The 14,210-nt window shown below is 51.8% G+C and overlaps 1 protein-coding gene across 1 annotated transcript in view; it reads left to right on the top strand.

The window, feature by feature from the left end:
- MEGF9 (multiple EGF like domains 9) overlaps positions 1-14,210 on the top strand; it is a 48,349-nt gene that overhangs the window by 22,033 nt on the left and 12,106 nt on the right. The window contains exons 2-3 of the mRNA XM_066562710.1: positions 748-940; positions 13,444-13,583. Of these exons, the coding sequence (XP_066418807.1) occupies positions 748-940; positions 13,444-13,583 (333 nt within the window). The remainder of the gene's footprint in view (positions 1-747; positions 941-13,443; positions 13,584-14,210) is intronic.

The following is a 14,210-nucleotide window of genomic DNA, read 5'->3' as shown; positions in this document are numbered from 1 at the left end:
ATAATCTTGTAGCTCTTTGTTGGAGAGATTTCAAGCCTGAGCTGTGGTGTTTCAAGCCCCAGGGTGCTCCCAATGTGGTTGTTGTCCACCATCTCAACATTTTAAAGCAAAAATCATCCTTAAAGTGATGATGGGGGTATGCAGAGGGAGTGGTGATGCCCTGTGATGGTGTTCTCAGGGGTCTTAGGATGAGGGAAGAGACAAAAATGTTGACTCCATGTTTCAGAAGGCTGATTTATTATTTTATGATATATATTATATTAAAACTATACTAAAAGAATAGAAGAAAGGATTTCATCAGAAGCTAGCTAAGAATAGAATAGGAATGATAACAAAGGCTTATGACTGACCGAGACAGTCCAGACAGCTGGGCTGTGATTGGCCATTAATTAGAAACAACCACATGAGACCAATCCCAGATGCACCTGTTGCATTCCACAGCAGCAGATAACCATTGGTTACATTTTGTTCCTGATGCCTCTCAGCTTCTCAGGAGAAAAAGTCCTAAGGAAAGGATTTTTCAGAAAATATCATGGCTACAGTGCCCTGGCACAGGGTGCCCAGAGCAGCTGTGGTTGCCGCATCCCTGGAAGTGTCCAAGGCCAGCTTGGACGTGGCTTGGAGCAGCCTGGAAACTGTCCCAGCTCACAGCAGGGAGTTTGGAATGAGATGGGCTTTAAGGCCCCTTCCAACCCAAACCATTCTGCAGTTCTGTGGTTCCATGCCTCTGTTTCTCTTTCCTTGCAGGAGATCTGTGCAACTGCAGCTCTGTGGGCAGCGCCGGATGCAACCTGACGACGGGGCAGTGCCACTGCCTGCCTGGGTACACAGGGCCACGCTGCCACAGCTGTGCCCACGGCTTCTTCCCCCAGCTGGGAGGCCAGCAGTGCCAGCCCTGCAGCTGCAGCCCTGCTGGAGCCACCAGTGAGCAGTGTGACCAGTGAGTAACCCATGGTTCTGCACACAAGGTGTCAGGATTTGGGGTGGTTTGGGTTTTAGGCAAGAGTGGGTCTTGTTGTCTGTGCTGGTGTTTAAAAGGAAAAAAAATAAGCAGGAGGGAAGCTGGTCTTATAAAAATTAATGAAGATTATTCTTCCTCATTCAAGACCTGAATTATAAAAGTTCAAGAGCTGACCAGTGAGTAACCCATGGGTTCTGCACACAGGGTGTCGGGATTTGGGGTGATTTGGGTTTTGGGCTAGAGTGGGTCTTGTCGTCTGTGCTGGTGTTTAAAAGGAAAAAAAATAAGCAGGAGGGAAGCTGGTAGTATAAAAATTCATGAAGATTATTCTTCCTCATTCAAGAGCTGAATTATAAAAATATCTGTGGTTGTGGCAAAAGCCCTGGCAGCCCCCAAGGGAGCTGACTTGTGTTTTGGAGTCACATGGAAGCAGAACCTCTCCTAATGCCTTGTGCATCTCTTAGTCGCTGTTGGACTCCTGAGCTGGGAGGGGGGCAGGGGCTGGGGTGGAGCATGGGGGCTGTGGAGGGGTTTCTTTTCCAAAGGGATGGGTTTTATGCCAGAGGCAGGCACAGCTTTGTGCTCTGCCCTCGCTGAGCACTGGGGTGGAAGCGGCGGCCCGAGAGCAGAGTCAGCTCCTGCCTTGCCTGGTGTTTACAGGCACCAGAGCTGATGCTTGAGCTCTTGTATAATGAATGTGTTCCTCCTCATTTCACCTCACCCACCCTCACATCTTGCCTTGTGAAAGCTGGCACGCAATGATTTTCCAAGCAGGGATCTGTCAGCCATTGGAGGCAGTGCCTGAGCTGGGGGATCTCTGTTCCTACACGATCACACCCAGAGCAGCCTGACCCACTGGCTCTCCACCTTGTGCTTATGGGGACAGCAAGTTTCAAAGTCTCTGCTTGGAGGAGACCTCAGCAACCACCCTGCAGCAGCTTCCAGCCTTCCCAGGCTCCTGCTGCCTTTTTGTCTTCTAGGGCTGGGTCTGGGCTCAGCGTGTGTTGAACACCTGCAGGTCCCTGCCAGGACAGGGGCTGAGTCAGAGTCAGAATGCTCTGCAGGGACATGCTGCCTGTAATTATTTTATACATTATCTTTTCCCTAACGACCAAACCCTCTGTTGATGTCCTTCCTTTTTGTTTCAGTGCTGCATTTTTCTGCTTGCATAAGCTCTGACAATTCAGATCTTAAAAGTAGCTTTCCAGTTGAGGAAAGTGACCTTCTTACTAAAAGAGGTGATTCTTGAGGGTGGAAAGTATGAAGTTTTATCACCTTTTTTTTTTTAGTGGCTGTTTTAGGTATGGGAAGATGTGCCTGGAAGCACCAGGGTTTGCCACAGAATTGAAAGTGTGATTGTGGTCAGATCTATTGGAAAGGCAAATTGGGCAGAAAGGCAGATGGGGCAGATCTTACCTTTGGGAACTGGGAGAGGAGGGGAAATGCTGATGGAGTAACTGGATTAACTGGAGGGGAGCATTCCTGCCCCAGCTCTGAGTTACTGGGCAGTGGGTGAAGCATGGACATGTCTGGTGTCTCCCCATGTCTCACTGCATGGGGCGAGCCAAGGAACGCCCTTGGGAGCTTCAGGTGAGATGCTCTGAGTTGTGAAGGAGAATGAGGTGGAGTTGGAGCCATCTGTGTGGAGCCAGAAACAGCAGGGACCTCCCCAGCCTCTCCTCAGCACCATTTCACAGCCTGGAGGGATGGGGGAGATGCTCATTCTCAGCCATTTAGAAGAGACAGCACAGGGCAGGACGTGCAGGGAGATTTGGGGAGGGGGGATGTTGCTAACAGAGATCACTCTGTTTCCCTTCCCGCCTCAGAGGGGTTTGCTGCAGACAGAGATGACCTCTGGGTGTTGAAAAAGAGAAAAATAGGTCAGTTGTCTGTGTTACAGGGCTGGGGGCATCAGAAGGGCTGGTGTGGTGATGTGTGTGGGAAAATGGAGCGGGACACAAAGGGCAGCAGGGCAGGTGCTCCCCCTGCTCCTGCTGTGTCAGAGTGGGCACCAGGGCTGGGCACAGCTCCTGGCTGCAGCTGGCATGGCTGGGGGCAGGCACCAGGGGTGGGGGGATCTGCTCTGATGGGTGGGAGAGCCCATTGCAGGGAAATGGGTGTGTGAATGCAGGAAGGGAGTTTTGGCTCTGGGTGGCTGCTGAGCAGTCCCTGGAGGAGCAGTAGTGTCCCTCAGGCAATCTCTGCTCAGGGATGAGGCACGCAGGCATTGCCCAATACCAGCAACCAGCTACTGGTTTGTTGACATGGAAAATCCTGTCAGTTGTACAATTTATTTATTTATTTAATAAAGCACCAGCCCAGCTCGACTTGCACAAGCGAATTCCTGTGTGAGGCTTCAGAGGAGAGCCATGGCTGTTCCAGTGGGGCTCTGGGTGGAACAGCAGCAGAGATTTTGGACTCTGACCCTTTTTAAGGGTGGCTGATTGGAGCGGCAGAGTGCCCAAAGGCTGAGCCCTCAGGGCACACAAAGATCCCTCTTAGGTTTCAGTCAGCTCGCCCAGGCTATTGTAAAAGTGCCTTTTAAATAAAGCACCACCATATGATGGTTATTAGTGTTATTCCTCAGCACGCTCTTGGGCTGGCCAGATGGCAACCCAAGTCCCCTGTTTGTTAACCAGACCTCAAATGCAGACCATCAAACAAAAATTAAAAAAAAATCCCTTTCCTGAGGCACAGAGTTGATTTTGGGAGTGAACATTGACCTGACATGCTGTCGCTATGAATGGGCTCCATGGCTGCTAATCAAAGGTCTGTTTTGGTGGTGGTTTAAATTTGATTATCTAGGAAGATCCACACAGATCCCCCTGTGGGATGGCAGAGCATTTCTGTGCTCTGGTTTGGGTGGTTTTTTTGTTAGATGAAAAGCTGTGTGTGGCTCAAGCTGAGGGGCTGGATGGAGTCCTGGGCTGCTCAGAGAGGGCTGACACATCTTGGGGAGGGGAGGGGATTGTCCCTGCTGTGGTTAACGCCTAGAAACCTCAGAAAAAATCACATTTCTTTGGGTTGGATGCAGTGCAGATGCCTGCTAAAGATAGCTGTGGCCTGGAAGTGTTCACAGTCCATGGAGGAAGGGTGGGGAAAGAAGCTGAAGTTTCAAGGGCCATGGTCAAGGTCAGAGTGGTGGGGAACGAGGACGGTGACTCATGTGTGTGCACGGGCTGGGCTGGCAGGGCTGTGTGCCTGCTCTGGGGACAGGGACAAGTGGGGAGGGTGCCTCAGCCCATGGGGGTGTAGCCCCAGCCAAGAGCTGCATCTCTTTGGGAGATGCATCTTTTGGACCCCTTGAGTTGAAGGCTGTGCTGTGTCCTCTGAGGAAAGCAGAACCTGCCAGCCTGGTGGGGGAGTGGAAGTGATCAGTGCTGCTGGAGAAGGTCCCCATGCCCAGGCTGGCCAGGCCACATCTCCCCTGTGGGATGGTCCCTTTTTTCTTTCATGTGAGCAGCACTCTTGTGCCTGAGCTCTCATCTCTGGCTCCCCAAGGCTGGGCAGGGAGCCAGGGCAAAGGCAACAGGAGTGGGCTGGGGTTAATGGTCTCCAGTCCCAGTAGCCAGGGCAGCACTGGGGCTCCTCATGGTGTTTCTGGCCCTCTGCACCCTTTGGCACCCAAAGTGCCACCCAGCTGAGCCAGGGCAGTGTGAGCCAGCACACAGAGCTGGGATGAGCAGGGTGAGGGAAGGAGGTTTGGGTGAGGGAGCCTTTGGTTCTGCAGCCCTCGTGCCCTGGCGTGAGGAGCTGTGCAGGCTCAGCTCTTTAAACGCACCCTGAGATAATTCTCCATGCAAACCTGGCCTCTGGCTGTGGGGTTGGAAGGACCAGGAGTGCAGGCAGCACCAGCCTGGATGAGGCAGCATCCCCCTCCTGGGGAGCAGGAGATGGCAGATGACTCTGCAGTTTTTGGTTTGTTTATTTTTACCTTGCTGGCAGCACTGCCCATCCCCCTGTGGCACTGCAGACACTGGCCCAGGGCAGCCCAGTGTGACCCAGCTCATCTGCAGGAGGGCCGGCCTGGATTTGCCTCCTTTGAGGTGTTTATCCCAACTTTTCCTAGCCCAGCACTGGGGTGTGAGTGGCTCTTCCTTTCCTGAAGCTGTGGGGGCAGCATGTTTAGCCCACGAGCAGCTGGCCCTGCGTGGGTGCTCCTGTGGGTTTGGGATGTGAGTGAGGAGTGGAGCTGTGAAGCAGAGATGCTGCTATGAGATGCTGCTGCCTGGCAGAAGGGTTCAGACCTCAATTCCCCGTTTCCCTGGCAGGTTTTGCTTTTTAAACTTGTCCTGGTTCTAGGGGAGAGAAGTGATGCAGCAGTACCTGTGCCAGGAAACAAGGGGAGAGCTGTGGCTGCTGGGGGTTTTAGGGATCACAGAATCATAGAATATTCTGGGCTGGAAGGGACCCACAAGGATCATCCAGTCCAACTGCTGACCCTGCACAGACACCCCAACAATCCCACCCTGTGCCTGAGAGTGTTGCCCAAACATTCCTGGAGCTCTGGCAGCCTTGGGGCTGGGATCATTCCCTGGGGAGCCTTTTCCAGTGCTCAACACCCTCTGGGGGAGGGACCTTTTCCTGGTATCCAGCCTGAACCTCCCCTGACACATGAACCTCTCCCTTGAGAGAGGTTGAGAACCTCCCTTCCGCTGAACCTCTCCCTTTGCCACATGGTTTACCTAGACCCAGGTTAACCATCTAAGCTGGGTTAGGGTTTTCCCAGTTCCTTCAAAAAGCTCTAAACTAATCATCCACATATGCTGCCACTGTCCCTAGAGCAAACAGATATCTGTTAAACTGGGGTCTGTGGAGCAATCTAAGTTGCTCCCTCTGCCTGTGCCTCAGTTTCCCCACAAGCAGAGGGGCAGTGGGAAGCAGAGCTCCAGCAGACAGCTTGAAGGTGATGTCTGGTCTCCTTTGGTTGCTGTGGGCTGAGACCCTATGCCCAAGGGTGCAGTGCTCTGCTTCTCTGCTGACCCAGCAGCCTTTCCTTATTGCTGCTGCAGAGACAGCCCTGTGATCCCAATTCGTGCATGGCTTGTGCTGCAGGCTGGGCACAAGTCATGTGAGAGAGAGCTCCTGTCACTCATTTCCAGTGGAAAAAAAGGAGAAAAAATGATAACACACATCTAAATACCTAAGTGATAATTCAGAGATGCTTTGCCCCCTCGAGGGGACCTCAGGCTATGTGTTCATGTTAAAAGGAGTGAAGGGAGAGTGTCCCTGGGAGCATCTGGGCATGGCTGTCCCCTGCAGCAGGGAGGGCAGTGGCCATCCCTGTGTGCTGCCTTTGTGGTGGGATTCTGTGTGGAGAGGCTGATCTTGTGGCCCCAGCTCGTGGGGATTTGCAAGAGCCTGGACCAAGTGCTTTGTTGAGACCTTTGAATGAGGGCTGGGGGTTCTGGGGGGCCTTGGGAAGCTGGGCAGGGAGAGCCACACACTGGGATTGTGGAGCTGGTGGGATGTGGGAAGGAGCAAAGAGACTGTGGGGGGCAGCCTGGTGTGGCACAGTGTGGACACACCTTGAACCTCATGTGAGGCAGGATTGGGTGGGGTTTTTGCAGTGGTCAGGAAATGTAGGTCCATTGAAATTCAAGGTTTTTGTGGAGCTTCACCAGCCTGCAGGGCTGCTGGCCATCCCAGACCCCAGAGGTTATTTGGGGGAAGTGATGGAGTTGTTGTTTTGCATAGATAAAGTCTTCATTTTCTGTCTGCAGAGTGTCATCACACTTCTGAAATGTCTCTCTTCTGCGTGGGATCCCTTTCCATCCTGCTGTATTTCAGCAATCCAGTAAACCACATCAGGCACTGCTCCCCTTTGGAGATGTGACCTTGGGAGCTGAAATCCTCAAGGACTTGTGCTTTAAACCCCCCCCAAAACCAGACAAACCCCCTTTTTCTCTTTAAAAAGACTGCTCTCCCTTTTATAGATTGGATGAGCACAACTGGTGGCTCATTATCTCCCAGTAATGCCTTGTCAGCATCACTCTGCAGAGAACAGATCGTGTTTTGTAGCGGAAATTATTACATGTGGACGTCAGAAAAGCAGAAGAATACCCTGTTAAAGCCTATTTTTCTGCATGGTTTAATTATCTAAATCTCTCCCCTATTCCAGCCTCTCACATCCTTTATATCTGATTAGCTCTCCTCCTCCTCTCTCCCCCCACAGGAAGGTAAAGGCACCTGAACCCATTTTTATTCAGTTGCAGGCAGGAATGGGAAATGAGTGAGTGACTGGACACAGCAGCAGGGAAAGGTGGATTGTTATCATCTCCCCTATGGTAATTATGGCTTCTCAGAAATCCTGTTATTTTGTGGATTTTCGAGCAGGCTTTGCCATTCCTGTGTTGCCTGTTGCAAACTTTGCTGCTCTGGCAAGCACTGACTGCCCTCAAAAAGAAATATGGGCTCAACTTTTTAAGCCTTTGTGGCTAAATTCTGGTTGAGAGGTGGTGCCCAGGCACTGCTTGTACCCTGAGCCTTCTGCTGTCTGAGCAGAGGCACCAGCAGAGGTCTGGGGGATGGAGGGACCCGTTTGGGCACAGTGGGTGTTCAGTGGAGACCACCCCAACTCCCTGGCACCCCACTGATGTGTCCTCCTCTGCACTGAGGCTCCCTGGCCCATCCCTGCACATGATCCTCTGGGAATCCAGCACCCACCAGCTGAGGCTGAGACTTTGCTGTGAGTGAGGAACTCATGGAACTGTGCAGGATCCCATCCAGCCTCCCTCTCCAGGCTCAGTGTGGACTTTCCATTGCCCCCCTCCCCTCCTTCAAGGGCACCTCACCTGGAGGGGACAGCCCAGCCTGGAGATTCCTGGCTTTGCAGAGCCCAGCCTGGAGATTCCTGGTTTTCCACAGCCCTGCCTGGCGATTCCCGGCTTTCTACAACTCTGGCTGGAGATTCCTGGCTTTCCAGAGCCCTGGCTGGAGATTCTCAGCTTTCCACAGGCCTGCCTGGGGATTCTCAGCTTTCCACAGGCCTGGCTGGGGATTCCCAGCTTTGCAGAGCCCTGCCTGGAGATTCCTGGCTTTCCAGAGCCCTGGCTGGAGATTCCTGGCTTTCCCTGGCTGCTGGGGAGCTGGGGCTGTGGAGGCGGCGGTGGCCAGACAAGGTGGCCCTTTGACATTCACAGAGTGGCCTTTCAGAGCTGTGAAGTGTTGAAGTGTCCCTGCTCCTGCCCTACAAAGCAGCTGCCCTGCCCCAGCACGGAGTGAGGAATGTGGCACACAATGGGCCAGTGTTGGCCCCCATAAAGCTCTGCTTCTTGTGCCCTCCACAAAGGGGCTCAGAGCGAGTGGCTGCTGCAGGGCTTGGCCCTGGCCCCACTGACTCTCCCACAGAGCCACCTCAGCCACCAGCAGCTTTGGGTTGAGCTGAGGAGTGGGGAGGAGAAACCCAGTGTGGGGCTTTTTCCTGCTCTCCCCTTCCCCATGTGCTGATATTCAATGATATTCTGACTGACAGAAAAGTCAGCAGCTGGGTTGGGAGGGTGCTGGGTATCCTCAGGATGAGAGGATGTGGCCTCAAGCTGTGCCAGGTTGGACATCAGAAGGATTTTTTCATGGAGAGTGTTGTGAAGCATTGGGAGGGCTGCCCAGGGAGGTGTCCCCATCCTGAAGGTGTTCAGCAGGCTGGACATGGCACTCAGTGCTCTGGTGATGATCAGAGGTGGGGCTCAGTGATTGTGGAGGCCTTTTTCACCTGAGTGATTCTGAGTGTTAACAGCATTGCTTTCCCACCAAAGTGTCTTGGAGCATTTAGCTTTTTCACATTGCCCAGGAAGGTGTAAGAGAGATTTATGCCCTGGCTGCTGTCAGACACCACAGAAAATCAGCACTAAAGGAGCCTGGCTTGCTGGAGGAACACACCATTTTTGGAGACATTTTTTCTGAATCCTCCTAATCTTGCACAGAATCCTTTTGTCTTATCCCATCAAAGTGTGACAAAGCCTTTTCATGGGGTTTGTTTTAAAGATGCTCATGGTTCAACACGATTTCCCTCATTCCCACAGCACCTGCTGTGAGCTGTGGCTGTTCCAGGGACACCCCGTGCCCTGCTGGGACAGCTGAGGGACATTGCTGTCCCTGGGGCTTCCCCAGGGGACAGGTGAAGCTGGAGGTGCCACCTGGAGATGGCCAGGAAGGGCTGGCATAGCCCTCACTTCCCTCTTTCTTAGGGCAGTGTGGCCCTGCCCAGCTCTCCTGGGGAGATGCTGGTCTGGGCAGGGTGGGGGTGTGCTCTGGGCTTCAAGGGGAAAACAATAAATGCATTTGGAAAAACTCTTGTTGTAGGTTTTGCATGGCATGCCCTGGTGTGAGACCCATGGGAGCTCCCTCCTTCTCTGCCTCTGCCCCAGAATCCGACCAATCTCACATCTTTTGAAAATCAAGGCACAAGGGCTTGGTGCTGTGCTGTTTTGGCTGGGTCTGACATGGCCAGGGAGTCCCTGGGCTCTGACTGGGGCTTTTCTGGTGTCTGGGAATATATTCAAAATTAATTTCTCCATTGCTCCTCCTTGGGGGGAAAAAAGAAGAAAAGGAAGAAGAGGAATGATTGGAGCTTGGTGAGGGTTTTCTGTTAGACCATGAACTGTGCACAGCTTGTCTCCCAACAGCCCCTAAGGCCATGGTCCTTCATCCTCCCATCCATCTTGTGCCTGTCATGTCCCTGCTAAAATCAAGATGTTTCTGTGGAGGAGGAGTGGAGACCCCTTGCAGATGTGGCTGCACATTGTGCTCTGTCTCAGATCACAGCCACTTTAATGCTTTTTTCCCCTTGTGGTGAGGCCTTGAGTTCCTGTGCAAAGTGAGGGCATTGCCCAGCTCCCAAGCCCAGCCCCTCACTGTGTCCTTCCCCAGCCACCAGACCTGGCAGGAAATCATCTGCAGGATGCTCTGTGTTCCCTGTTCTCTGTGCCCTGCTCCTGAGACACCTGCAGGTGAATCAAAGCTGCCTGCAGTCCTCTTTGCCAGTGCCCAGGGGAGGGCTCTGTGTCTCTGGTGTGTCCCCTCGACTTCTGTACCTGTAAAGCTGCAGTCCTGGCTAAAATCACCGCTCAGGGAACATTTGGTTGCCACCAGTGGCACAAATTCCTTGGCAAGTGATGGGATCCTGTGGCTCTTTCCCCTTGAGAGGAGTGCAAGGGAGCTGTGGGGACTGGAAATGAGACATAATTTGGGGTGTAGGCTGTCCCCTGCCCCAGTATTTTATTTACACTGCCCTGCCCCATGGCTGTGGGAATGCTGCTGCCTGGGGTGGCTGTGTCCTAGTCCAGCCCCAGGCTGTCTCCTGAGGCAGAACAGGGACCCTGAGGGTGCTCAGCTGAACCAGCTCCTGCCTTGGGGGGGTCCCAAACCTGGCATGTGGCCCTTGTCCCCAGAGGGTCACATCATTCCATGCTGGATCCAAGCCTTGGATGGGGCTGTCCCTGACCAGCAGTCACTGCCTGCTCCTTTGGCCAGTGCCTCATGTGCTGGTGATGGTTTTAATCAGTAGGAAACATCTGTAAAGTTGATGGATGATGTGATGGTGATACACACCACCTACACGGTCCCCAGAGTGAGTGTATTCATAAAAATCTGGTCGAAACCAATGCTGGCAGGAGACTTTGATTGCTGGAAGTGTGGTTTTATCCCAACAGATATTTGTATCAATTCTTTGTGAGAGCTGAGTGTTGGCTGGCTTCAGAGGGGTTAATCATCATCTGAAGTGGAGTTGAGTAATTGATGTTGCTGCATCAAAACGTTTCCCTCTTCCCATCCCCCTCATTCTCCCCACTTCTCCCCAAAAAGAAATTCTTGGCTGATACTCAAAATCCAGTTCAGTTCTCACTGTGCAAGTATTAAACTGTGGGTCTTTTCTTTCAAATTTCTGGATTTTTATGGGTACAATTGGTCTGTTAACAGGATTTTTTTTTTTTTGGTGGTTTCAATGCATTTATATCATTGACCTTTGCTTTAAAAAGTGTCTGACAGACTTTGCTGGGCTGGAGCTATAAAAAGGAGTGTTGTAAGGGGGCTTTATTCTGTGGAAGCAATGACCACAGGCAAAGCTTTATATTTGCTGAGTGATTTAATTCTTGCACATGCAGGACTTGGCTCTGTGCCATGTGTAACATGTTGAGAAAAGGTCTGTTCAAGAGGCATTCAAACCAAACTTTCCAAACAGTCTTTTATTTTTTTTTCCTTCTTTTTTAAGCTTTCTTTCCTGTTATTTCTAAGCTAACAAGTAAAATCAAGGGACCGTGCCCCAAAATCCTGAATTGAGCTCCAGCAGGGTCATTGGGGAAATAAAGCTCCTTGAAAGCAATGAAATGGGAGTCTGTGTGGAAGCAGGGAGGAAGAGGAGGGTGTCATTGAGAAAAAGGCTGGGTCAGGGACACGAGGGAGTCAAACAGAGCTCTCTGAACTCCAGGAGGAAGCCAGGGAGGCTGAAGATGATGCAGCTCAAATCCTTGATCCTACAAAACCCTCTCATATGCTGCATCCCCAAGAGATATGTTTTCAGGCTCAACATCAGATCTTCCTCCCCACAGCACTTGCTTTTCCCTGCCTGTCCCTGCCCTCTTACAGGAATAGCAGTAGCAGTCAGGAGCAAATCATAAAAAGCTGCTTTTTGTTTGCGCTTATTTTAAACACTGTGACAACGTTTGGATTAATGTTGGGTCTTGTGAAAAGCTCTTTAAAAGTCAAACATTCTGAGCTGCTTACCAGCCAAACATACTGAGCTGCTTACCAGCATGCCTTTGAATTTTGCATCTGCCTGCTGCACTTCTAGATAATGGCCTGGAGAGCAAGGAAACATCATATTTCTTTCTTCTTCTTGTAATCAGGCCATTAAATATCCTTGAGATTTCAGATTCTGCAGGTATTTAATTGTGTAGCCCCTTGGGCTGAGGTCCATATTTTGGTGAGTAGTTCCTTTTCCTTTGGCAAACAAACAAACAAACAACAGAAATACTGAATTATGCTAATTTCTAACAGAAGCAATGTCTTGACCAAAACATCTTGATCTACAGCATTTTAGTTAAAAACAACACATCAGCAGTGCATCAAAAATCTATTAGTTTTAATCAGCAGATTTTTCTGGAGGCTTTTAGGAGCAAATTGTGCCTTGCTCAGTCTTTCCAGGAGCAGAGGGAGAACAATGGATGAGCTTTGTGCAGGCACAGTGAGCCCTGAAATGCTGACTTGAAAACGTATTGCAAAGGTGTTTGAATGGGGTGGAGGTTACACAGGGGAGAGCTCAGAGGGTGATGCAGCATGGAAGGGCTGTCTGTGGGTCTGTCTGTCTGTATCACCCCCTCTGCAGATAAATCCATCACCTGGAGGGGACCAATGCTGTTTATTTGGGTTGCTGTGGTGGTTCCCTGCAGCAGGCAGGGCTGGGGTTCCTGCAGGTGCCCCCAGGGATGTGCAGAGGCACTGGGTGCTCTCTGTCCCTTGGCTTGGCTGTTCCCAGTGCCCAGGTGGGATGAGGCATCTCCACCAGTGTTTGTGCCCAGGGCTGGATGGGAAGGAGCATTTATCCATTCCTGGGATTCCTCTGAGAGTTGAGCTAAATGCTGCCAGTGTATGAAGTCTGTTATGAAAGCAAAGCACTGGAAGCCTCTGTGTGGAGAGAGTAGCAGAGAAAGCCAAAGGAATGAGGGTAACCTTTGCTTTTTATAGCTCCTGGTATTTGTTTGCTCATGGCAGCCACCAGCAATGCCCTCTGTGTTCACAGTGCAGAGCTCCACCCTCCCTGCAGTCACACTGTGCCCAAGTAAACAGCTCCTGTCTGGGTCAGCTGGAGTGGAAGCCTCTCCTGGGGAGGGGAGAACCCTCTCTTGTCTCTCCCTGGCTTTACTGGGTAGGATTCAGCTGGAGAGAGGGGTCCATGGAGATGGGGAAGGATAAATGGGATGGTGGAGGAGAAGAGGAGGGAGTGCAGGTGGCTGACACCTGCCCTGGCTGGAGCCAAGCAGGACACATGAGCTGCTGCCCCAGCTCCCAGGGGAGCCAGCAGAGCAGCTGCTGAGCAGGGAATTGTCTGCTCACACGAAAATCTGGGAGGTGCTGCTCAGCACTGGTGTGGAGGGGGGAGGATGAACCAGGTGGGTGCTCTGGGATGGGTCAGGCAGTGACCATGGATGTGCCTCAGAACCCAGGGCTGTGCAGGTGTAGCAGGGACTCCAGAGGGGCTGTGGGAGCATCTGCTGGGGCTGATGCAAGGGAGTGGCTCTGGGCCAAGGCTTTCTGGAATGAGCAATGATTTCTGGTGCCCAGCTGGAAATTGCTGTCAGGGCAACTGGCTTGGCAGACACTCGTCCTTTCTCGAAGTCCCCATCACTTTTTGGAAATGGTTGCCCCTGGGTTTCATGTCCTGCTTCCAGCAGAAAGGAATACAGGGAGTGCAGAACCCTGCCTGAAGGTTTGTACTTTGCATGCCTCCCAGCACAGCCAGATCTCACTGTTTGTTTTTCCCCCTGCAGCTCTGGGAAGTGCCAGTGCAAAGCTGGAGTCACGGGCCTGAAGTGTGACCGCTGCAGTGAGGGCTTCTACAGGTTCAACGAGAGCTGGTGTGAGCCCTGCCAGTGCAACAACCTCTCCCACACCTGCAACAGCTCCACAGGTGATGATGGCCTCTTGTCCTTCACCTGCCCCCTCTGCCTCTGCTTTTTCTCTTCTCATTCAGCACACTCTGCTCTTGTCCCCTTCACCTACATCTTTTTGCCTTGCACACCCAAAATCTTTACCTTAAAGCTGAAATGGAAATGCAGGGTTGGGGTTGGTCTCCTTTGAAGGAAGGCAGTAAAGGCTGTGTGCTTTAGCCCAGAGCCCTAACTCAGCAGCCTGTATCCAAAACTGGGGCTCTATTGTTCTCTGCACTTACACAAACACACAACATGGGCTTTTAAAGACCTTTTGTTTAGCTGCTGTTTACCTGGAAACATACCCTGGGCTGGCACTGACGTAAGGGGACTTGCTGCCACAGATAACAGGATTAGAGCTGCTAAAAACTGCCAGCATCTAATTAATACTGCCCACTTCTTATAAATTGGCCTTGTTCATTTTCCCTGATTATTTCTTTGACTGTCTCTCACTCAGATGTTGATGGAGTGCAAATGTCGAGGCAGCTGTGCTTGAACAGCTTATGGGAGAGCAGGGGGAGCCTGATTGCTTTGTAATCTCACCTGGGAGGAGAGATCCTGGAGGAGCAGTTCTGGGACTGCCTGCACAACCCCACTTCAGCCACAGC

This window comes from Molothrus aeneus, chromosome 19 (genome assembly GCF_037042795.1).
Source record: "Molothrus aeneus isolate 106 chromosome 19, BPBGC_Maene_1.0, whole genome shotgun sequence".
NCBI lineage: Eukaryota > Metazoa > Chordata > Aves > Passeriformes > Icteridae > Molothrus > Molothrus aeneus.
This window is presented reverse-complemented; position numbering and strand designations above follow the sequence as displayed.